This window comes from Salvelinus fontinalis, unplaced genomic scaffold (assembly GCF_029448725.1).
Source record: "Salvelinus fontinalis isolate EN_2023a unplaced genomic scaffold, ASM2944872v1 scaffold_0036, whole genome shotgun sequence".
In the NCBI taxonomy this organism is placed as follows: domain Eukaryota; kingdom Metazoa; phylum Chordata; class Actinopteri; order Salmoniformes; family Salmonidae; genus Salvelinus; species Salvelinus fontinalis.
This window is the reverse complement of record NW_026600245.1, coordinates 613,391-639,354: the sequence shown is the minus strand read 5'-3', so window position 1 is coordinate 639,354 and position 25,964 is coordinate 613,391. Positions and strand designations below refer to the sequence as shown.

The following is a 25,964-nucleotide window of genomic DNA, read 5'->3' as shown; positions in this document are numbered from 1 at the left end:
GTAAATAAATTTTATGTTAAAAAAATACATAATCGTTTGTCTCTACATGAACTAACATTCCTGTCAACTGTACATGTTTTTGCATGATTTTTTTCTGACGTTATAATCCCTTACAGTTTTTGCTTCCATCCTAGTATTTCTGTCCGCCATCTTTGATTCAGCTCTGTGTAGGGGTACCCCTGTCTCCTAGTATTTCTGTCCGCCATCTTTGCTGAAGAAAGTATAACAGTCACTATTGCAGCAGCCTCCCCCGGTCCTAGTGCCGGCCCGGTAAAAAGTTTATGATGCGATGGAACGGTTGACGAAAATAAGAAATCAGAGAAAAAATATATTGACTGATATTGAATTATTTAGGGGGGGGGGGGGGGCTAATTAATATTTTAGGACTAGCTATGTTCCTGATTCCTACCTACCTTTTGTCTGAAAATTAAATTTACATTTTACTCAACTGCGTTTCCCACTCCAGTCAGCTAATGGCGGTCTGCGACTTTAAGGCAATGCTGCTACTGTGACGTGTAATCTAGTGGACGGAACGCTTCTTTCAACAGCAGCAACAGTTCGTCAGCCACCTCGGTAGCTTGCTAGCCAAAATATACGAACCAATAAAGCTCTTTAGACGCTTTAGTGTATATTAGCCACTGTATTTTAAACCCACTTCTGTCGTCTAGTTAGTTATCCGTTTTAATTTCATATTTACGGTATTGTTTTTATTATTCATCTAGCGGGCTGGTTAAGTTAGCATTAGTCTAGCTAGCTAACATCTCCAACCATGAGGTCACTAAGCTACTCTCTTGTTAATGAAGAGAAGGACTGCTGGACGGAGAAAGATGCTCTCGTCAAAGAGGAGAAGGATATCACAGTAAAACAAGAAGTAGAGGGTGAGGCTGTTACAGTGAAAGAAGAAGAGAAAGACGTTACAGTGAAAGAAGAGGAAGAGGCGTTCAGAGTGAAAGAGGAAGAGGATGTTACAGTAAAAGAAGAGGAGGAAGAGAAAGAGGAAGCTGCAGTTTTTGGAGTGAAAGAGGAGGATGGGGAGATGACTGTCACATTGGAAGAAGAGGAGGAGGAAACTGAATATCTGGGCTCGGTTTCCCAAACGCATCTTAAGGCATCCAATGGTTCTAACGATGAACGGGCCCTGATTAACACTAGTAAGTACTGTCTTAAAAACAGAGACACAAACTCTGCAGTTGTTGAACTGTTTTATTTTTTTATTTAACCAGGTGGCTATGATGTCATAATGATAGTTTAACCAGGTAGGCCATGATGTCATAATGATAGTTTAACCAGGTGACCATGATGTCATAATGATAGTTTAACCAGGTGGCCATGATGTCATAATGATAGTTTAACCAGGTAGGCCAGTTGAGAACAAGTTCTCATTTACAACTGCGACCTGGCCAAGATAAAGCAAAGCAGTGTGACACAGACAACAACATAGTTACACATGGAATAACATGGAATAAACAATAAACAAGCCAATAACACAATAAACAAGTCAATGACACAGTAGAAAAAAAGAAAGTCTATATATAGTGTGTGCAAAAGGCATGAGGTAGGCAATGAATAGTCCATAGTAGCGAAGAATTACAATTTAGCAGATTAACACTGGAGTGATAAATGAGCAGATGATGATGTGCAAGTAGAGATACTGGTGTGCAAAAGAGCAAAAAAGTACATGTACAGCTGCAGCGATCGATTAGCTGCTCAGATAGCTGATGTTTAAAGTTGGTGAGGGAAATATAAGTCTCCAGCTTCAGCGAATTTTGAAATTCGCTCCAGTCACTGGAAGGATGTGTGGTGTTAAAGGGGAAATCTGCAATTACCACATCCATATTTTGATTTTTAAATTAGTTATTTATAGCCATTGATTCTTGAAGAATATAACACATTCCTCATGAGCTTAGTTCAACTGTTGTACCCCATCAGAACCCAGAATAAGCTTTTTTTACTTCAATGTATAGAAACAATGTAAATCAACACTGTAAAGCCTCAAAACATAGTTAAAACTATAATGTTGATATCGTGGATGGACAGTCCTTGCATCCATAGGTCTGTCTATGAATTTGAAAGTAGTTACATTTCTCCAGCCCCATCCATCATCTTATTAGCAAAATAGTGGTGGAATTACAGCTTTGTTATTGGTTGATTGATTCTTGTGTGGCTTTTTTAAAGGGACAACCTAGTATTTAAACAGCAACAAAATGGCTGCCCAGAGACTTGGTTTGGTAAACAGCTGAGGGATGGGGGCTGGTATGGGGTCTGGAGAAATGTAACCACTCTCAAATTAATAGAGAAAGCTATTGTATCAACCGTAACCCAAAACCTAGCGACCTCGTCAAGAAGTTCAGACATCTTGGCATAACAGTTATAAGGTGTTGGCTTGACAGTCGCTGGACCCAGGTTTGAGTCCAGCTCAGGGCAACCCCCTGAATTCACTACACTATGAATACAAGGACTGGCCATCCATGATGTCATAATGATAGTTTAACAGGTTTCTAGGCTATATAGTATATTGTAGAATTCATCCATGATGTCATAATGATAGTTTAACCAGGTTTCTAGGCTATATAGTATATTCTAGAATTGCCAGTGTAGATTTCCTGTAGGGGTCAAATTGTTAGAGCTGTTGATAAATCATTGTATAATATTCAGCATTTATTTTCATGCCATTACATCAATACAGCCCAACCAGAAGAGAAGAAACTCTTCCTGAACCACCTCCTCTTGCTGTCCTTCATACATTCTGAAGTTGCTGGTAATAAGCTACACAAGCAGTGTGCAACCTACATTTGGAGTGCAAATGTATCTTACCATTTCTACTGATCTGGTGACAGTTATGATTTTCATATGTTCATTTTACTGGAACAGTTTCATTTCATTTATAATAGTATCTCAATCATTGTCTGTGATTAATCTACATTCTATCTAAATGAAAATTATACAAATCTAAAAGTAACTTTTATTGCCATTGCCACCTATGTAAAAAATAGCCTACATAAAGCCAACAAATAAAAACATTGCTAATAACTGTCCTATAAATCACATGGCCTGTCCATAACGAACTTGAAACATTGTATAAAATATTCTGGGCCCTCAGCTTCCCGTGCCTGTGAGTTCTCGACCGACACAGCTGTAGGCTATTTGTGAAAGGGATAAGAAGTAATCAGGTGTTTTGACATTTCCACTGGATCAAAGCATTACGTTTTTCCCTTTTGTGCCGAGTGGTTATCGAAAGGGCGAGAGCTGGAAATATTTTACAAATACTTTGAGGAGTTATTCTCCTTTGCAATTGACTTTGATTAGACTTTGTTTACTTGCTGTTTGAGGTGGGGGGAAAAATGTGCTTTGAGACGCTCCACAACTCAGTGGTGGTGCATTAAGACAATCAGAAATAATATCAGACATCCCCATATGGGCACATTTATAGGCCTTCATTTGTGTGCAGGCCAGGTAGACTAGTCCTACTTCTATATGTGTAACCAGGTAGACTAGTCCTACTTCTATATGTGTAACCAGGTAGACTAGTTTTACATCTATATGTGTAACCAGGTAGACTAGTTTTACATCTATATGTGTAACTAGGTAGACTAGTCCTACTTCTATATGTGTAACTAGGTAGACTAGTCCTACTTCTATATGTGTAACCAGGTAGACTAGTCCTACTTCCATATGTGTCACCAGGTAGACTAGTCCTACTTCTATATGTGTAAGCAGGTAGACTAGTCCTACCTCTATATGTGTAACCAGGTAGACTAGTCCTACTTCTATATGTGTAACCAGGTAGACTAGTCCTACTTCTATATGTGTAACCAGGTAGACTAGTCCTACTTCTATATGTGTAACCAGGTAGACTAGTCCTACTTCTATATGTGTAACCAGGTAAACTAGTCCTACTTCTATATATGTAACCAGGTAGACTAGTCCTACTTCTATATTTTTTGTTATTTAGACTAGGTCTACTTCTATATGTGTGACCAGGTAGACTAGTCCTACTTCTATATGTGTAACCAGGTAGACTAGTCCTACTTCTATATTTTTTGTTATTTAGACTAGTTCTACTTCTATATGTGTGACCAGGTAGACTAGTCCTACTTCTATATGTCTAACCAGGTAGACTAGTCCTACCTCTATGTCTAACCAGGTAGACTAGTCCTACCTCTATGTCTAACCAGGTAGACTAGTCCTACCTCTATGTGTAACCAGGTAGACTAGTCCTACCTCTATATGTGTAACCAGGTAGACTAGTCTTACTTCTATATGTGTAAGCATGTAGACTAGTCCTACTTCTATATGTGTAACCAGGTAGACTAGCCCTACTTCTATATGTGTGTAACCATGTAGACTAGTCCTACTTCTATATGTTTAACCAGGTAGACTAGTCCTACTTCTATATGTGTAACCAGGTATACCAGTCCTACTTCTTAATGTGTAACCAGGTAGACCAGTCCTACTTCTTAATGTGTAACCAGGTAGACTAGTCCTACTTCTATATGTGTAACCAGGTAGACTAGTCCTACTTCTATATGTGTAACCAGGTAGACTAGTCCTACTTCCATATGTGTAACCAGGTAGACTAGTCCTACTTCTATATGTGTAACCAGGTAGACTAGTCCTACTTCTATATGTGTAACCAGGTAGACTAGTCCTACTTCTATATGTGTAACCAGGTAGACTAGTCCTACTTCTATATTTTTGTTATTTAGACTAGTTCTACTTCTATATGTGTGACCAGGTAGACTAGTCCTACTTCTATATGTCTGACCAGGTAGACCAGTCCTACTTCTATATGTGTAACCAGGTAGACCAGTCCTACTTCTATATGTGTAACCAGGTAGACCAGTCCTACTTCTATATGTGTAACCAGGTAGACCAGTCATACTTCTTAATGTGTAACCAGGTAGACCAGTCCTACTTCTTAATGTGTAACCAGGTAGACCAGTCCTACTTCTTAATGTGTAACCAGGTAGACTAGTCCTACTTCTATATGTGTAACCAGGTAGACTAGTCCTACTTCTATATGTGTAACCAGGTAGACTAGTCCTACTTCTATATTTGTAACCAGGTAGACTAGTCCTACTTCTATATGTGTAACCAGGTAGACTAGTCCTACTTCTATATTTTTTGTTATTTAGACTAGTCCTACTTCTATATTTTTTGTTATTTAGACTAGTTCTACTTCTATATGTGTGACCAGGTAGACTAGTCCTACTTCTATATGTGTAACCAGGTAGACTAGTCCTACTTCTATATGTGTAACCAGGTAGACTAGTCCTACTTCTATATATGTAACCAGGTAGACTAGTCCTACTTCTATATTTTTTGTTATTTAGACTAGTTCTACTTCTATATGTGTGACCAGGTAGACTAGTCCTACTTCTATATGTCTAACCAGGTAGACTAGTCCTACCTCTATGTCTAACCAGGTAGACTAGTCCTACCTCTATGTGTAACCAGGTAGACTAGTCCTACCTCTATATGTGTAACCAGGTAGACTAGTCTTACTTCTATATGTGTAAGCATGTAGACTAGTCCTACCTCTATATGTGTAACCAGGTAGACTAGCCCTACTTCTATATGTGTGTAACCAGGTAGACTAGTCCTACTTCTATATGTGTAACCAGGTAGACTAGTCCTACTTCTATATGTGTAACCAGGTGGACTAGTCCTACCTCTATATGTGTTGTCGGGTAGACCAGTCCTACTTCTATATGTGTAACCAGGTAGACTAGTCCTACTTCTATATGTGTAACCAGGTAGACTAGTCCTACTTCTATATGTGTAACCAGGTAGACTAGTCCTACCTCTGTCTAACCAGGTAGACTAGTCCTACCTCTATGTCTAACCAGGTAGACTAGTCCTACCTCTATGTGTACCCAGGTAGACTAGTCCTACCTCTATATATGTAACCGGGTAGACTAGTTCTACTTCTATATGTGTTGTCGGGTAGACTAGTTCTACTTCTATATGTGTAAGCAGGTAGACTAGTCCTACTTCTATATGTGTAACCAGGTATACCAGTCCTACTTCTTAATGTGTAACCAGGTAGACCAGTCCTACTTCTTAATGTGTAACCAGGTAGACTAGTCCTACTTCTATATGTGTAACCAGGTAGACTAGTCCTACTTCTATATGTGTAACCAGGTAGACTCGTCCTACTTCCATATGTGTAACCAGGTAGACTAGTCCTACTTCTATATGTGTAACCAGGTAGACTAGTCCTACTTCTATATGTGTAACCAGGTAGACTAGTCCTACTTCTATATGTGTAACCAGGTAGACTAGTCCTACTTCTATATGTGTAACCAGGTAGACTAGTCCTACTTCTATATATGTAACCAGGTAGACTAGTCCTACTTCTATATTTTTGTTATTTAGACTAGTTCTACTTCTATATGTGTGACCAGGTAGACTAGTCCTACTTCTATATGTCTAACCAGGTAGACTAGTCCTACTTCTATATGTGTAACCAGGTAGACTAGTCCTACTTCTATATGTGTAACCAGGTAGACTAGTCCTACTTCTATATGTGTAACCAGGTAGACTAGTCCTACTTCTATATGTCTAACCAGGTAGACTAGTCCTACCTCTATGTGTTGTCGGGTAGCCTAGTTCTACTTCTATATGTGTAACCAGGTAGACCAGTCCTACTTCTATATGTGTAACCAGGTAGACCAGTCCTACTTCTATATGTGTAACCAGGTAGACCAGTCCTACTTCTATATGTGTAACCAGGTAGACCAGTCCTACTTCTATATGTGTAACCAGGTAGACCAGTCCTACTTCTATATGTGTAACCAGGTAGACCAGTCCTACTTCTATATGTGTAACCAGGTAGACCAGTCCTACTTCTATATGTGTAACCAGGTAGACCAGTCATACTTCTTAATGTGTAACCAGGTAGACCAGTCCTACTTCTTAATGTGTAACCAGGTAGACCAGTCCTACTTCTTAATGTGTAACCAGGTAGACTAGTCCTACTTCTTAATGTGTAACCAGGTAGACTAGTCCTACTTCTATATGTGTAACCAGGTAGACTAGTCCTACTTCTATATTTGTAACCAGGTAGACTAGTCCTACTTCTATATGTGTAACCAGGTAGACTAGTCCTACTTCTATATTTTTTGTTATTTAGACTAGTCCTACTTCTATATTTTTTGTTATTTAGACTAGTTCTACTTCTATATGTGTGACCAGGTAGACTAGTCCTACTTCTATATGTGTAACCAGGTAGACTAGTCCTACTTCTATATGTGTAACCAGGTAGACTAGTCCTACTTCTATATATGTAACCAGGTAGACTAGTCCTACTTCTATATTTTTTGTTATTTAGACTAGTTCTACTTCTATATGTGTGACCAGGTAGACTAGTCCTACTTCTATATGTCTAACCAGGTAGACTAGTCCTACCTCTATGTCTAACCAGGTAGACTAGTCCTACCTCTATGTGTAACCAGGTAGACTAGTCCTACCTCTATATGTGTAACCAGGTAGACTAGTCTTACTTCTATATGTGTAAGCATGTAGACTAGTCCTACCTCTATATGTGTAAGCATGTAGACTAGTCCTACCTCTATATGTGTAACCAGGTAGACTAGCCCTACTTCTATATGTGTGTAACCAGGTAGACTAGTCCTACTTCTATATGTGTAACCAGGTAGACTAGTCCTACTTCTATATGTGTAACCAGGTAGACTAGTCCTACTTCTATATGTGTAACCAGGTAGACTAGTCCTACCTCTATGTCTAACCAGGTAGACTAGTCCTACCTCTATGTGTACCCAGGTAGACTAGTCCTACTTCTATATATGTAACCAGGTAGACTAGTCCTACTTCTATATGTGTTGTCGGGTAGACCAGTCCTACTTCTATATGTGTAACCAGGTAGACTAGTCCTACTTCTATATGTGTAACCAGGTAGACTAGTCCTACTTCTATATGTGTAACCAGGTAGACTAGTCCTACTTCTATATGTGTAACCAGGTAGACTAGTCCTACTTCTATATGTGTAACCAGGTAGACTAGTCCTACCTCTATGTCTAACCAGGTAGACTAGTCCTACCTCTATGTGTACCCAGGTAGACTAGTCCTACTTCTATATATGTAACCGGGTAGACTAGTTCTACTTCTATATGTGTTGTCGGGTAGACTAGTTCTACTTCTATATGTGTAAGCAGGTAGACTAGTCTTACTTCTATATGTTTAAGCATGTAGACTAGTTCTACTTCTATATGTGTCACAAGGTAGACTAGTCCTACTTCTATATTTGTCACAAGGTAGACTAGTCCTACTTCTATATGTGTCACCAGGTAGACTAGTCCTACTTCAATATGTGTAACCAGGTAGACTAGTCCTACTTCTATATGTGTAACCAGGTAGACTAGTCCTACCTCTATGTCTAACCAGGTAGACTAGTCCTACTTCTATATGTGTAACCAGGTAGACTAGTCCTACTTCTATATGTGTAACCAGGTAGACTAGTCCTACTTCTATATGTCTAACCAGGTAGACTAGTCCTACTTCTATATGTGTAACCAGGTAGACTAGTCCTACTTCTATATGTGTAACCAGGTAGACTAGTCCTACTTCTATATATGTAACCAGGTAGACTAGTCCTACTTCTATGTTTTTTGTTATTTAGACTAGTTCTACTTCTATATGTGTGACCAGGTAGACTAGTCCTACTTCTATATGTGTAACCAGGTAGACTAGTCCTACTTCTATATGTGTAACCAGGTAGACTAGTCCTACTTCTATATGTGTAACCAGGTAGACTAGTCCTACTTCTATATGTGTAACCAGGTAGACTAGTCCTACCTCTATGTCTAACCAGGTAGACTAGTCCTACTTCTATATGTGTAACCAGGTAGACTAGTCCTACTTCTATATGTCTAACCAGGTAGACTAGTCCTACTTCTATATGTTTAAGCATGTAGACTAGTTCTACTTCTATATGTGTCACAAGGTAGACTAGTCCTACTTCTATATTTGTCACAAGGTAGACTAGTCCTACTTCTATATGTGTCACCAGGTAGACTAGTCCTACTTCAATATGTGTAACCAGGTAGACTAGTCCTACTTCTATATGTGTAACCAGGTAGACTAGTCCTACCTCTATGTCTAACCAGGTAGACTAGTCCTACTTCTATATGTGTAACCAGGTAGACTAGTCCTACTTCTATATGTCTAACCAGGTAGACTAGTCCTACTTCTATATGTGTAACCAGGTAGACTAGTCCTACTTCTATATGTGTAACCAGGTAGACTAGTCCTACTTCTATATATGTAACCAGGTAGACTAGTCCTACTTCTATGTTTTTTGTTATTTAGACTAGTTCTACTTCTATATGTGTGACCAGGTAGACTAGTCCTACTTCTATATGTGTAACCAGGTAGACTAGTCCTACTTCTATATGTGTAACCAGGTAGACTAGTCCTACTTCTATATGTGTAACCAGGTAGACTAGTCCTACCTCTATGTCTAACCAGGTAGACTAGTCCTACTTCTATATGTGTAACCAGGTAGACTAGTCCTACTTCTATATGTCTAACCAGGTAGACTAGTCCTACTTCTATATGTGTAACCAGGTAGACTAGTCCTACTTCTATATGTGTAACCAGGTAGACTAGTCCTACTTCTATATATGTAACCAGGTAGACTAGTCCTACTTCTATGTTTTTTGTTATTTAGACTAGTTCTACTTCTATATGTGTGACCAGGTAGACTAGTCCTACTTCTATATGTGTAACCAGGTAGACTAGTCCTACTTCTATATGTGTAACCAGGTAGACTAGTCCTACTTCTATATATGTAACCAGGTAGACTAGTCCTACTTCTATATTTTTTGTTATTTAGACTAGTTCTACTTCTATATGTGTGACCAGGTAGACTAGTCCTACTTCTATATGTCTAACCAGGTAGACTAGTCCTACTTCTATATGTGTAACCAGGTAGACTAGTCCTACTTCTATATGTGTAACCAGGTAGACTTGTCCTACTTCTATATGTTTAACCAGGTAGACTAGTCCTACTTCTATATGTGTAACCAGGTAGACTAGTCCTACTTCTATATGTGTAACCAGGTAGACTAGTCCTACCTCCATGTCTAACCAGGTAGACTAGTCCTACCTCTATGTCTAACCAGGTAGACTAGTCCTACCTCTATGTGTACCCAGGTAGACTAGTCCTACCTCTATATATGTAACCGGGTAGACTAGTTCTACTTCTATATGTGTTGTCGGGTAGACTAGTTCTACTTCTATATGTGTAAGCAGGTAGACTAGTCTTACTTCTATATGTTTAAGCATGTAGACTAGTCCTACTTCTATATGTGTAACCAGGTAGACTAGTCCTACTTCTATATGTGTCACAAGGTAGACTAGTCCTACTTCTATATTTGTCACAAGGTAGACTAGTCCTACTTCTATATTTGTCACAAGGTAGACTAGTCCTACTTCTATATGTGTCACCAGGTAGACTAGTCCTACTTCAATATGTGTAACCAGGTAGACTAGTCCTACTTCTATATGTGTAACCACGTAGACTAGTCCTACCTCTATGTCTAACCAGGTAGACTAGTCCTACTTCTATATGTGTAACCAGGTAGACTAGTCCTACTTCTATATGTCTAACCAGGTAGACTAGTCCTACTTCTATATGTGTAACCAGGTAGACTAGTCCTACTTCTATATGTGTAACCAGGTAGACTAGTCCTACTTCTATATATGTAACCAGGTAGACTAGTCCTACTTCTATATTTTTTGTTATTTAGACTAGTTCTACTTCTATATGTGTGACCAGGTAGACTAGTCCTACTTCTATATGTCTAACCAGGTAGACTAGTCCTACCTCTATGTCTAACCAGGTAGACTGGTCCTACCTCTATGTGTAACCAGGTAGACTAGTCCTACCTCTATATGTGTAACCAGGTAGACTAGTCTTACTTCTATATGTGTAACCAGGTAGACTAGTCTTACTTCTATATGTGTAAGCATGTAGACTAGTCCTACTTCTATATGTGTAACCAGGTAGACTAGTCCTACTTCTATATGTGTAACCAGGTAGACCAGTCCTACTTCTTAATGTGTAACCAGGTAGACCAGTCCTACTTCTTAATGTGTAACCAGGTAGACCAGTTCTACTTCTTAATGTGTAACCAGGTAGACTAGTCCTACTTCTATATGTGTAATCAGGTAGACTAGTCCTACTTCTATATGTGTAATCAGGTAGACTAGTCCTACTTCTATATGTGTAACCAGGTAGACTAGTCCTACTTCTATATGTGTAACCAGGTAGACTAGTCCTACTTCTTAATGTGTAACCAGGTAGACTAGCCCTACTTCTATATGTGTGTAACCAGGTAGACTAGTCCTACTTCTATATGTGTAACCAGGTAGACTAGTCCTACTTCTATATGTCTAACCAGGTGGACTAGTCCTACCTCTATATGTGTTGTCGGGTAGACCAGTCCTACTTCTATATGTGTAACCAGGTAGACTAGTCCTACTTCTATATGTGTAACCAGGTAGACTAGTCCTACTTCTATATGTGTAACCAGGTAGACTAGTCCTACTTCTATATGTGTAACCAGGTAGACTAGTCCTACTTCTATATGTGAAACCAGGTAGACTAGTCCTACCTCTATGTCTAACCAGGTAGACTAGTCCTACCTCTATGTGTACCCAGGTAGACTAGTCCTACCTCTATATATGTAACCGGGTAGACTAGTTCTACTTCTATATGTGTTGTCGGGTAGACTAGTTCTACTTCTATATGTGTAAGCAGGTAGACTAGTCTTACTTCTATATGTTTAAGCATGTAGACTAGTCCTACTTCTATATGTGTAACCAGGTAGACTAGTCCTACTTCTATATGTGTAACCAGGTAGACTAGTCCTACTTCTATATGTGTCACAAGGTAGACTAGTCCTACTTCTATATTTGTCACAAGGTAGACTAGTCCTACTTCTATATTTGTCACAAGGTAGACTAGTCCTACTTCTATATTTGTCACGAGGTAGACTAGTCCTACTTCTATATGTGTCACCAGGTAGACTAGTCCTACTTCAATATGTGTAACCAGGTAGACTAGTCCTACTTCTATATGTGTAACCAGGTAGACTAGTCCTACTTCTATATGTGAAACCAGGTAGACTAGTCCTACCTCTATGTCTAACCAGGTAGACTAGTCCTACCTCTATATATGTAACCGGGTAGACTAGTTCTACTTCTATATGTGTTGTCGGGTAGACTAGTTCTACTTCTATATGTGTAAGCAGGTAGACTAGTCTTACTTCTATATGTTTAAGCATGTAGACTAGTCCTACTTCTATATGTGTAACCAGGTAGACTAGTCCTACTTCTATATGTGTAACCAGGTAGACTAGTCCTACTTCTATATGTGTCACAAGGTAGACTAGTCCTACTTCTATATTTGTCACAAGGTAGACTAGTCCTACTTCTATATTTGTCACAAGGTAGACTAGTCCTACTTCTATATTTGTCACAAGGTAGACTAGTCCTACTTCTATATGTGTCACCAGGTAGACTAGTCCTACTTCAATATGTGTAACCAGGTAGACTAGTCCTACTTCTATATGTGTGTAACCAGGTAGACTAGTCCTACTTCTATATGTGTAACCAGGTAGACTAGTTCTATTTCTATATGTTTAACCGGGTAGACTAGTCCTACTTCTATATGTGTTGTCGGGTAGCCTAGTTCTACTTCTATATGTGTAACCAGGTAGACCAGTCCTACTTCTCAATGTGTAACCAGGTAGAACAGTCCTACTTCTTAATGTGTAACCAGGTAGACCAGTCCTACTTCTTAATGTGTAACCAGGTAGACTAGTCCTACTTCTATATGTGTAACCAGGTAGACTAGTCCTACTTCTATATGTGTAACCAGGTAGACTAGTCCTACTTCTATATGTGTAACCAGGTAGACTAGTCCTACTTCTATATGTGTAACCAGGTAGACTAGTCCTACTTCTATATGTGTAACCAGGTAGACTAGTCCTACTTATATATGTGTAACCAGGTAGACTAGTCCTACTTCTATATGTGTAACCAGGTAGACTAGTCCTACTTCCATATGTGTAACCAGGTAGACTAGTCCTACTTCTATATGTGTAACCAGGTAGACTAGTCCTACCTCTATATATGTAACCAGGTAGACTAGTTCTACCTCTCTATGTGTTGTCGGGTAGACTAGTTCTACTTCTATATGTGTAAGCAGGTAGACTAGTCTTACTTCTATATGTGTAACCAGGTAGACTAGTCCTACTTCTATATGTGTAACTAGGTAGACTAGCCCTACTTCTATATGTGTGTAACCAGGTAGACTAGTCCTACTTCTATATGTGTAACCAGGTAGACTAGTCCTACTTCTATATGTGTAACCAGGTAGACTAGTCCTACCTCTATATGTGTTGTCGGGTAGACTAGTTCTACTTCTATATGTGTAACCAGGTAGACTAGTCCTACTTCTATATGTGTAACCAGGTAGACTAGTCCTACTTCTATATGTGTAACCAGGTAGACTAGTCCTACTTCTATATGTGTAACCAGGTAGACTAGTCCTACTTCTATATGTGTAGTCAGGTAGACTAGTCCTACCTCTATATGTGTAGTCAGGTAGACTAGTCCTACCTCTATATGTGTAGTCAGGTAGACTAGTCCTACCTCTATATGTGTAACCAGGTAGACTAGTCCTACTTCTATATGTGTAGTCAGGTAGACTAGTCCTACCTCTATATGTGTTGTCGGGTAGACTAGTTCTACTTCTATATGTGTAACCAGGTAGACTAGTCCTACTTCTATATGTGTAACCAGGTAGACTAGTCCTACTTCTATATGTGTAACCAGGTAGACTAGTCCTACTTCTATATGTGTAGTCAGGTAGACTAGTCCTACCTCTATATGTGTAGTCAGGTAGACTAGTCCTACCTCTATATGTGTAGTCAGGTAGACTAGTCCTACCTCTATATGTGTAACCAGGTAGACTAGTCCTACTTCTATATGTGTAGTCAGGTAGACTAGTCCTACCTCTATATATGTTGTCGGGTAGACTAGTTCTACTTCTATATGTGTAACCAGGTAGACTAGTACTACTTCTATATGTGTAACCAGGTAGACTAGACCTACCTCTATATGTGTAACCAGGTAGACTAGTCCTACCTCTATATGTGTTGTCTGGTAGACTAGTTCTTCTTCTATATGTGTAACCAGGTAGACTAGTCCTACTTCTATATGGGTAACCAGGTAGACCAGTCCTACTTCTCTATGTGTAACCAGGTAGACTAGTCCTACTTCTATATGTGTAACCAGGTAGACTAGTCCTACTTCTATATGTGTAACCAGGTAGACTAGTCCTACTTCTATATGTGTAACCAGGTAGACTAGTCCTACTTCTATATATGTAACCAGGTAGACTAGTCCTACTTCTATATTTTTTGTTATTTAGACTAGGTCTACTTCTATATGTGTGACCAGGTAGACTAGTCCTACTTCTATATGTCTAACCAGGTAGACTAGTCCTACCTCTATGTCTAACCAGGTAGACTGGTCCTACCTCTATGTGTAACCAGGTAGACTAGTGCTACCTCTATATGTGTAACCAGGTAGACTAGTCTTACTTCTATATGTGTAAGCATGTAGACTAGTCCTACTTCTATATGTGTAACCAGGTAGACTAGTCCTACTTCTATATGTGTTGTCGGGTAGCCTAGTTCTACTTCTATATGTGTAACCAGGTAGACCAGTCCTACTTCTTAATGTGTAACCAGGTAGACCAGTCCTACTTCTTAATGTGTAACCAGGTAGACCAGTTCTACTTCTTAATGTGTAACCAGGTAGACTAGTCCTACTTCTATATGTGTAATCAGGTAGACTAGTCCTACTTCTATATGTGTAATCAGGTAGACTAGTCCTACTTCTATATGTGTAATCAGGTAGACTAGTCCTACTTCTATATGTGTAACCAGGTAGACTAGTCCTACTTCTATATGTGTAACCAGGTAGACTAGTCCTACTTCTATATGTGTAACCAGGTAGACTAGTCCTACTTCTTAATGTGTAACCAGGTAGACTAGTCCTACTTCTATATGTGTAACCAGGTAGACTAGTCCTACATCTATATGTGTAACCAGGTAGACTAGTCCTACTTCTATATGTGTAACCAGGTAGACTAGTCCTACTTCTATATATGTAACCAGGTAGACTAGTCCTACTTCTATATTTTTTGTTATTTAGACTAGTTCTACTTCTATATGTGTGACCAGGTAGACTAGTCCTACTTCTATATGTCTAACCAGGTAGACTAGTTCTACCTCTATGTCTAACCAGGTAGACTAGTCCTACCTCTATGTGTAACCAGGTAGACTAGTCCTACCTCTATATGTGTAACCAGGTAGACTAGTCTTACTTCTATATGTGTAAGCATGTAGACTAGTCCTACCTCTATATGTGTAACCGGGTAGACTAGCCCTACTTCTATATGTGTGTAACCAGGTAGACTAGTCCTACTTCTATATGTGTAACCAGGTAGACTAGTCCTACTTCTATATGTCTAACCAGGTGGACTAGTCCTACCTCTATATGTGTTGTCGGGTAGACCAGTCCTACTTCTATATGTGTAACCAGGTAGACTAGTCCTACTTCTATATGTGTAACCAGGTAGACTAGTCCTACTTCTATATGTGTAACCAGGTAGACTAGTCCTACTTCTATATGTGTAACCAGGTAGACTAGTCCTACTTCTATATGTGTAACCAGGTAGACTAGTCCTACTTCTATATGTGTAACCAGGTAGACTAGTCCTACTTCTATATGTGAAACCAGGTAGACTAGTCCTACCTCTATGTCTAACCAGGTAGACTAGTCCTACCTCTATGTCTAACCAGGTAGACTAGTCCTACCTCTATGTGTACCCAGGTAGACTAGTCCTACCTCTATATATGTAACCGGGTAGACTAGTTCTACTTCTATATGTGTTGTCGGGTAGACTAGTTCTACTTCTATATGTGTAAGCAGGTAGACTAGTCTTACTTCTATATGTTTAAGCATGTAGACTAGTCCTACTTCTATATGTGTAACCAGGGTAGACTAGTCCTACTTCTATATGTGTAACCAGGTAGACTAGTCCTACTTCTATATGTGTCACAAGGTAGACTAGTCCTACTTCTATATTTGTCACAAGGTAGACTAGTCCTACTTCTATATTTGTCACAAGGTAGACTAGTCCTACTTCTATATTTGTCACAAGGTAGACTAGTCCTACTTATATATGTGTAACCAGGTAGACTAGTCCTACTTCTATATGTGTAACCAGGTAGACTAGTCCTACTTCCATATGTGTAACCAGGTAGACTAGTCCTACTTCTATATGTGTAACCAGGTAGACTAGTCCTACCTCTATATATGTAACCAGGTAGACTAGTTCTACCTCTCTATGTGTTGTCGGGTAGACTAGTTCTACTTCTATATGTGTAAGCAGGTAGACTAGTCTTACTTCTATATGTGTAACCAGGTAGACTAGTCCTACTTCTATATGTGTAACCAGGTAGACTAGTCCTACTTCTATATGTGTAACTAGGTAGACTAGCCCTACTTCTATATGTGTGTAACCAGGTAGACTAGTCCTACTTCTATATGTGTAACCAGGTAGACTAGTCCTACTTCTATATGTGTAACCAGGTAGACTAGTCCTACCTCTATATGTGTTGTCGGGTAGACTAGTTCTACTTCTATATGTGTAACCAGGTAGACTAGTCCTACTTCTATATGTGTAACCAGGTAGACTAGTCCTACTTCTATATGTGTAACCAGGTAGACTAGTCCTACTTCTATATGTGTAACCAGGTAGACTAGTCCTACTTCTATATGTGTAGTCAGGTAGACTAGTCCTACCTCTATATGTGTAGTCAGGTAGACTAGTCCTACCTCTATATGTGTAGTCAGGTAGACTAGTCCTACCTCTATATGTGTAACCAGGTAGACTAGTCCTACTTCTATATGTGTAGTCAGGTAGACTAGTCCTACCTCTATATGTGTTGTCGGGTAAACTAGTTCTACTTCTATATGTGTAACCAGGTAGACTAGTCCTACTTCTATATGTGTAACCAGGTAGACTAGTCCTACTTCTATATGTGTAACCAGGTAGACTAGTCCTACTTCTATATGTGTAGTCAGGTAGACTAGTCCTACCTCTATATGTGTAGTCAGGTAGACTAGTCCTACCTCTATATGTGTAGTCAGGTAGACTAGTCCTACCTCTATATGTGTAACCAGGTAGACTAGTCCTACTTCTATATGTGTAGTCAGGTAGACTAGTCCTACCTCTATATATGTTGTCGGGTAGACTAGTTCTACTTCTATATGTGTAACCAGGTAGACTAGTACTACTTCTATATGTGTAACCAGGTAGACTAGACCTACCTCTATATGTGTAACCAGGTAGACTAGTCCTACCTCTATATGTGTTGTCGGGTAGACTAGTTCTTCTTCTATATGTGTAACCAGGTAGACTAGTCCTACTTCTATATGTGTAACCAGGTAGACCAGTCCTACTTCTCTATGTGTAACCAGGTAGACTAGTCCTACTTCTATATGTGTAACCAGGTAGACTAGTCCTACTTCTATATGTGTAACCAGGTAGACTAGTCCTACTTCTATATGTGTAACCAGGTAGACTAGTCCTACTTCTATATATGTAACCAGGTAGACTAGTCCTACTTCTATATTTTTTATTATTTAGACTAGGTCTACTTCTATATGTGTGACCAGGTAGACTAGTCCTACTTCTATATGTCTAACCAGGTAGACTAGTCCTACCTCTATGTCTAACCAGGTAGACTGGTCCTACCTCTATGTGTAACCAGGTAGACTAGTCCTACCTCTATATGTGTAACCAGGTAGACTAGTCTTACTTCTATATGTGTAAGCATGTAGACTAGTCCTACTTCTATATGTGTAACCAGGTAGACTAGTCCTACTTCTATATGTGTTGTCGGGTAGCCTAGTTCTACTTCTATATGTGTAACCAGGTAGACCAGTCCTACTTCTTAATGTGTAACCAGGTAGACCAGTCCTACTTCTTAATGTGTAACCAGGTAGACCAGTTCTACTTCTTAATGTGTAACCAGGTAGACTAGTCCTACTTCTATATGTGTAATCAGGTAGACTAGTCCTACTTCTATATGTGTAATCAGGTAGACTAGTCCTACTTCTATATGTGTAATCAGGTAGACTAGTCCTACTTCTATATGTGTAACCAGGTAGACTAGTCCTACTTCTATATGTGTAACCAGGTAGACTAGTCCTACTTCTATATGTGTAACCAGGTAGACTAGTCCTACTTCTTAATGTGTAACCAGGTAGACTAGTCCTACTTCTATATGTGTAACCAGGTAGACTAGTCCTACATCTATATGTGTAACCAGGTAGACTAGTCCTACTTCTATATGTGTAACCAGGTAGACTAGTCCTACTTCTATATATGTAACCAGGTAGACTAGTCCTACTTCTATATGTGTAACCAGGTAGACTAGTCCTACTTCTATATGTGTTGTCAGGTAGACTAGTCCTACTTCTATATTTTTTGTTATTTAGACTAGTTCTACTTCTATATGTGTGACCAGGTAGACTAGTCCTACTTCTATATGTCTAACCAGGTAGACTAGTCCTACCTCTATGTCTAACCAGGTAGACTAGTCCTACCTCTATGTGTAACCAGGTAGACTAGTCCTACCTCTATATGTGTAACCAGGTAGACTAGTCTTACTTCTATATGTGTAAGCATGTAGACTAGTCCTACCTCTATATGTGTAACCAGGTAGACTAGCCCTACTTCTATATGTGTGTAACCAGGTAGACTAGTCCTACTTCTATATGTGTAACCAGGTAGACTAGTCCTACTTCTATATGTCTAACCAGGTGGACTAGTCCTACCTCTATATGTGTTGTCGGGTAGACCAGTCCTACTTCTATATGTGTAACCAGGTAGACTAGTCCTACTTCTATATGTGTAACCAGGTAGACTAGTCCTACTTCTATATGTGTAACCAGGTAGACTAGTCCTACTTCTATATGTGTAACCAGGTAGACTAGTCCTACTTCTATATGTGAAACCAGGTAGACTAGTCCTACCTCTATGTCTAACCAGGTAGACTAGTCCTACCTCTATGTGTACCCAGGTAGACTAGTCCTACCTCTATATATGTAACCGGGTAGACTAGTTCTACTTCTATATGTGTTGTCGGGTAGACTAGTTCTACTTCTATATGTGTAAGCAGGTAGACTAGTCTTACTTCTATATGTTTAAGCATGTAGACTAGTCCTACTTCTATATGTGTAACCAGGTAGACTAGTCCTACTTCTATATGTGTAACCAGGTAGACTAGTCCTACTTCTATATGTGTCACAAGGTAGACTAGTCCTACTTCTATATTTGTCACAAGGTAGACTAGTCCTACTTCTATATTTGTCACAAGGTAGACTAGTCCTACTTCTATATTTGTCACAAGGTAGACTAGTCCTACTTCTATATGTGTCACCATGTAGACTAGTCCTACTTCAATATGTGTAACCAGATAGACTAGTCCTACTTCTATATGTGTAACCAGGTAGACTAGTCCTACCTCTATGTCTAACCAGGTAGACTAGTAATACCTCTATGTCTAACCAGGTAGACTAGTCCTACCTCTATGTGTACCCAGGTAGACTAGTCCTACCTCTATATATGTAACCGGGTAGACTAGTTCTACTTCTATATGTGTAAGCAGGTAGACTAGTCCTACTTCTATATGTGTAACCAGGTAGACTAGCTCTACTTCTATATGTGTAAATAGGTAGACTAGTCCTACTTCTATATGTGTAACCAGGTAGACTAGTTCTATTTCTATATGTTTAACCAGGTAGACTAGTCCTACTTCTATATGTGTTGTCGGGTAGCCTAGTTCTACTTCTATATGTGTAACCAGGTAGACCAGTCCTACTTCTCAATGTGTAACCAGGTAGAACAGTCCTACTTCTTAATGTGTAACCAGGTAGACCAGTCCTACTTCTTAATGTGTAACCAGGTAGACTAGTCCTACTTCTATATGTGTAACCAGGTAGACTAGTCCTACTTCTATATGTGTAACCAGGTAGACTAGTCCTACTTCTATATGTGTAACCAGGTAGACTAGTCCTACTTCTATATGTGTAACCAGGTAGACTAGTCCTACTTCTATATGTGTAACCAGGTAGACTAGTCCTACTTATATATGTGTAACCAGGTAGACTAGTCCTACTTCTATATGTGTAACCAGGTAGACTAGTCCTACTTCCATATGTGTAACCAGGTAGACTAGTCCTACTTCTATATGTGTAACCAGGTAGACTAGTCCTACCTCTATATATGTAACCAGGTAGACTAGTTCTACCTCTCTATGTGTTGTCGGGTAGACTAGTTCTACTTCTATATGTGTAAGCAGGTAGACTAGTCTTACTTCTATATGTGTAACCAGGTAGACTAGTCCTACTTCTATATGTGTAACCAGGTAGACTAGTCCTACTTCTCTATGTGTAGTCAGGTAGACTAGTCCTACTTCTATATGTGTAGTCAGGTAGACTAGTCCTACTTCTATATGTGTAACCAGGTAGACTAGTCCTACCTCTATATGTGTTGTCGGGTAGACTAGTTCTACTTCTATATGTGTAACCAGGTAGACTAGTCCTACTTCTATATGTGTAACCAGGTAGACTAGTCCTACTTCTATATGTGTAACCAGGTAGACTAGTCCTACTTCTATATGTGTAACCAGGTAGACTAGTCCTACTTCTATATGTGTAGTCAGGTAGACTAGTCCTACCTCTATATGTGTAACCAGGTAGACTAGTCCTACCTCTATATGTGTAACCAGGTAGACTAGTCCTACTTCTATATGTGTAGTCAGGTAGACTAGTCCTACCTCTATATGTGTTGTCGGGTAGACTAGTTCTACTTCTATATGTGTAACCACGTAGACTAGTACTACTTCTATATGTGTAACCAGGTAGACTAGACCTACCTCTATATGTGTAACCAGGTAGACTAGTCCTACCTCTATATGTGTTGTCGGGTAGACTAGTTCTTCTTCTATATGTGTAACCAGGTAGACTAGTCCTACTTCTATATGTGTAACCAGGTAGACCAGTCCTACTTCTCTATGTGTAACCAGGTAGACTAGTCCTACTTCTATATGTGTAACCAGGTAGACTAGTCCTACTTCTATATGTGTAACCAGGTAGACTAGTCCTACTTATATATGTGTAACCAGGTAGACTAGTCCTACTTCTAAATGTGTAACCAGGTAGACTAGTCCTACTTCTAAATGTGTAACCAGGTAGACTAGTCCTACTTCTATATGTGTAACCAGGTAGACTAGTCCTACCTCTATATATGTAACCAGGTAGACTAGTTCTACCTCTCTATGTGTTGTCGGGTAGACTAGTTCTACTTCTATATGTGTAAGCAGGTAGACTAGTCTTACTTCTATATGTGTAACCAGGTAGACTAGTCCTAGTTCTATATGTGTAACTAGGTAGACTAGCCCTACTTCTATATGTGTGTAACCAGGTAGACTAGTCCTACTTCTATATGTGTAACCAGGTAGACTAGTCCTACTTCTATATGTGTAACCAGGTAGACTAGTCCTACTTCTATATGTGTAACCAGGTAGACTAGTCCTACTTCTATATGTGTAGTCAGGTAGACTAGTCCTACCTCTATATGTGTAACCAGGTAGACTAGTCCTACCTCTATATGTGTAACCAGGTAGACTAGTCCTACTTCTATATGTGTAGTCAGGTAGACTAGTCCTACCTCTATATGTGTTGTCGGGTAGACTAGTTCTACTTCTATATGTGTAACCAGGTAGACTAGTACTACTTCTATATGTGTAACCAGGTAGACTAGACCTACCTCTATGTGTAACCAGGTAGACTAGTCCTACCTCTATATGTGTTGTCGGGTAGACTAGTTCTTCTTCTATATGTGTAACCAGGTAGACTAGTCCTACTTCTATATGTGTAACCAGGTAGACTAGTCCTACTTCTCTATGTGTAGTCAGGTAGACTAGTCCTACTTCTATATGTGTAGTCAGGTAGACTAGTCCTACCTCTATATGTGTAACCAGGTAGACTAGTCCTACTTCTCTATGTGTAGTCAGGTAGACTAGTCCTACTTTTACAGTGGGGAGAACAAGTATTTGATACACTGCCGATTTTGCAGGTTATCCTACTTACAAAGCATGTAGAGGTCTGTAATTTTTATCATAGGTACACTTCAACTGTGAGAGACGGAATCAAAAACAAAAATCCATAAATCTCATTGTATGATTTTTAAGTAATTAATTTGCATTTTATTGCATGACATAAGTATTTGGTACATCAGAAAAGCAGAACTTAATTCTTGGTACAGAAACCTTTGTTTGCAATTACAGAGATCATGTGTTTCCTGTAGTTCTTGACCAGGTTTGCACACACTGCAGCAGGGATTTTGGCCCACTCCTCCATACAGACCGTCTCCAGATCCTTCAGGTTTCAGGGCTGTCGCTGGGCAATACGGACTTTCAGCTCCCTCCAAAGATTTTCTATTGGGTTCAGGTCTGGAGACTGGCTAGGCCACTCCAGGACCTTGAGATGCTTCTTACGGAGCCACTCCTTAGTTGCCCTGACTGTGTGTTTTGGGTCGTTGTCATGCTGGAAGACCCAGCCACGACCCATCTTCAATGCTCTTACTGAGGGAAGGAGGTTGTTGGCCAAGATCTCGCGATACGTGGCCCCATCCATCCTCCCCTCAATACGGTGCAGTCGTCCTGTCCCCTTTGCAGAAAAGCATCGCCAAAGAATGATGTTTCCAACTCCATGCTTCACGGTTGGGATGGTGTTCTTGGGGTTGTACTCATCCTTCTTCTTCCTCCAAACACGGCGAGTGAAGTTTAGACCAAAAAGCTTTATTTTTGTCTCATCAGACCACATGACCTTCTCCCATTCCTCCTCTGGATCATCCAGATGGTCATTGGCAAACTTCAGACAGGCCTGGACATGTGCTGGCTTGAGCAGGGGGACCTTGCGTGCGCTGCAGGATTTTAATCCATGACGGCGTAGTGTGTTACTAATGGTGTTCTTTGAGACTGTGGTCCCAGCTCTCTTCAGGTCATTGACCAGGTCCTGCCGTGTAGTTTTGGGCTGATACCTCACCTTCCTCATGATCATTGATGCCTCACGAGGTGAGATTTTGCATGGAGCCCCAGACCAAGGGTGATTGACCGTCATCTTGAACTTCTTCCATTTTCTAATAATTGCGCCAACAGTTGTTGCCTTCTCACCAAACTGCTTGCCTATTGTCCTGTAGCCCATCCCAGCCTTGTGCAGGTCTACAATTTTATCTCTGGTCTTGGCCATTGTGGAGAGGTTGGGGTCTGTTTGATTGAGTGTGTGGACAGGTGTCTTTTATACAGGTAACGAGTTCAAACAGGTGCAGTTAATACAGGTAATGAGTGGAGAACAGGAGGGCTTCTTAAAGAAAAACTAACAGGTCTGTGAGAGCTGGAATTCTTACTGGTTGGTAGGTGATCAAATACTTATGTCATGCAATAAAATGCCCTTTCCTGGGTTGGTGAAGAGCGGCATTACATTTTAAGGAATAAATCCAAGCCTCACTCGTCACCTGTGGACGGTGGTGCTTCCAGTGAGGCGTGGATTTAATAGTATGTTGTACCTAGTTTCCCTCCTTCAGGGAACAGTAGTTATAGTCATAACATTACGCTTGTCATATGATGAACTTGTAATCCAAGATGGCGTAGCATTAACCTGTCTAGGATGAGGGTGCCGCTAGCGGCACTCCCCCCCCCCCCCACCCCCACTGAAAAGGCAGAGCCGCGAAATTCAAAAAAAATATTTTTTTTAAATATTTAACTTTCACACATTAAAGTCCAATACAGCTAATGAAAGACACAGATCTTGTGAATCCAGCCAACATGTCCGATTTTTAAAATGTTTTACAGGGAAGACACAATATGTAAAGATGTACATCTATTACCTAAAAACACATTAGCATAATCCACCATCTTTTATTTGTCCACCAACACCAGTAGCTATCACCAATTCGGCTAAACTAAGATATTTATAGCCCCTAACCAAGAAAAAAACTCATCAGATGACAGTCTGATAACATATTTATGGTATGGGATAGGTTTTGTTAGAAAAATGTGCATATTTCAGGTAGATGGCATAGGTTACAATTGCACCCACCGTCACAAATGGACTAGAATAACTACATAGAGCAACGTGTTTACCTACTTACTAATCATCAAACATTTCGTAAAAATACACAGCATACACTAATCGAAAGACACAGATCCTGTGAATACAGACAATATTTCAGATTTTCTAAGTGTCTTACAGCGAAAACACAATAAATCGTTATATCAGCATAGCACATAGCACATAGCAGCCCAGCATTGATTCTAGCCAAAGTGAGCGATAACGTCAACATCGCCAAAATATATTATTTTTTTCACTAACCTTCTCAGAATTCTTCAGATGACACCCCTGTAACATCACATTACAACATCCATATACAGTTTGTTCGTAAATGTGCATATTTAGCCACCAAAATCATGGTTAGACAATGTGAAATGTAGCCCAGCTGGTGAGAAAATGTCCGTGCGCCATATTAGACAGTGATCTACTCTTATACATAAATACTCATAAACGTGACTAAAAAATATAGGGTGGACAGGGATTGATAGACAATTTAATTCTTAATACAATCGCGGAATTACATTTTTTAAATTATCCTTACTTTTCAATACAGTTTGCGCCAAGCGAAGCTACGTCAAAAAACATGGCGTCCTAAGCCACTAACATTTTTCGACAGAAACACGATTTATCATAATAAATTGTTCCTACTTTGAGCTGTTCTTCCATCAGTATCTTGGGCAAAGGATCCTTTCTTAGGTCTAATCGTCTTTTGGTGGAAAGCTGTCCTCTTGCCATGTGGAAATGCCAACTGCGTTCGGGATGAACTGGAAGCGTGCCCAGCAATTCACAGCGTTTCAGAAATAAATGTCCCAAAATCGCACTAAACGGATATAAATTGCTATAAAACGCTTTAAATTAACTACCTTATGATGTTTTTAACTCCTATAACGAGTCTTAACATGACCGGAGAAAGATTACTCCCAACACTAATGCTTGGAACAGGTGCGGGTCGGTGTCCTCCACGCGCATGACGCACCAAGAAAAGACTTGCTAGCTACAGGGTTTTTTAATTTATAGTGCCTGTGAACGCGCAATCGACCCCATTCAAATCGTCATCACGTGAAGGCATCCAGGGGAAGACGTAAGCAGTGTCCGTATACTCATAGCAATAACAGTGCCCTTTTAACTGACTCCAGATCAGGGGCCAACATTTCTGAAATCTGACTCCATGTCAGGGAAATTGCTGTAGAATGGGTTCTGTTCCACTTAGAGACAACATTTAAACTCCTATAGAAACTATAGACTGTTTTCTATCCAATAATAATAATAATATGCATATTGTACGATCAAGAATTTTGTGGGAAGCCGTTTCAAAAATTACACGATTAGCATAAATAGTGACAACAGCGCCCCCAGCCTCAACAGGTTAAGACATGTTTGTTGTAAATATTATGTTTTTTTTGTTGTTGTATATATTGCAATATATTTCAATCTTTTTCCATGTTTAAATTAAATATACCTTCAGGCAACCCGCCTCACCCAATGTGATACTGATCTGCTATTTTTTAGACCTTATAGCTAGAACCTCCATCAGAACCTAGCCGTCAGAAGCTAACCAGCTAATTAGCTACTAGCTATTTAGTCATTTACCTTTTTAGCTCAGCTTATAAAAATTCATAAAACACACAGTGTTATACATTTGTTCATCCAACCACGGTGTCAGATTTCAAATAGGC

General features: G+C 39.7%; 1 protein-coding gene across 1 annotated transcript in view; it reads left to right on the top strand.

Annotated features, from left to right (window-relative positions):
* The first annotated feature begins 433 nt into the window (after positions 1-433).
* Positions 434-25,964, top strand: part of LOC129842367 (zinc finger protein 271-like) — a 52,447-nt gene continuing 26,916 nt past the window's right edge. Inside the window, exons 1-2 of the mRNA XM_055910904.1 lie at positions 434-1,151; positions 2,687-2,758. Of these exons, the coding sequence (XP_055766879.1) occupies positions 770-1,151; positions 2,687-2,758 (454 nt within the window). The 5' untranslated portion in view covers positions 434-769. The remainder of the gene's footprint in view (positions 1,152-2,686; positions 2,759-25,964) is intronic.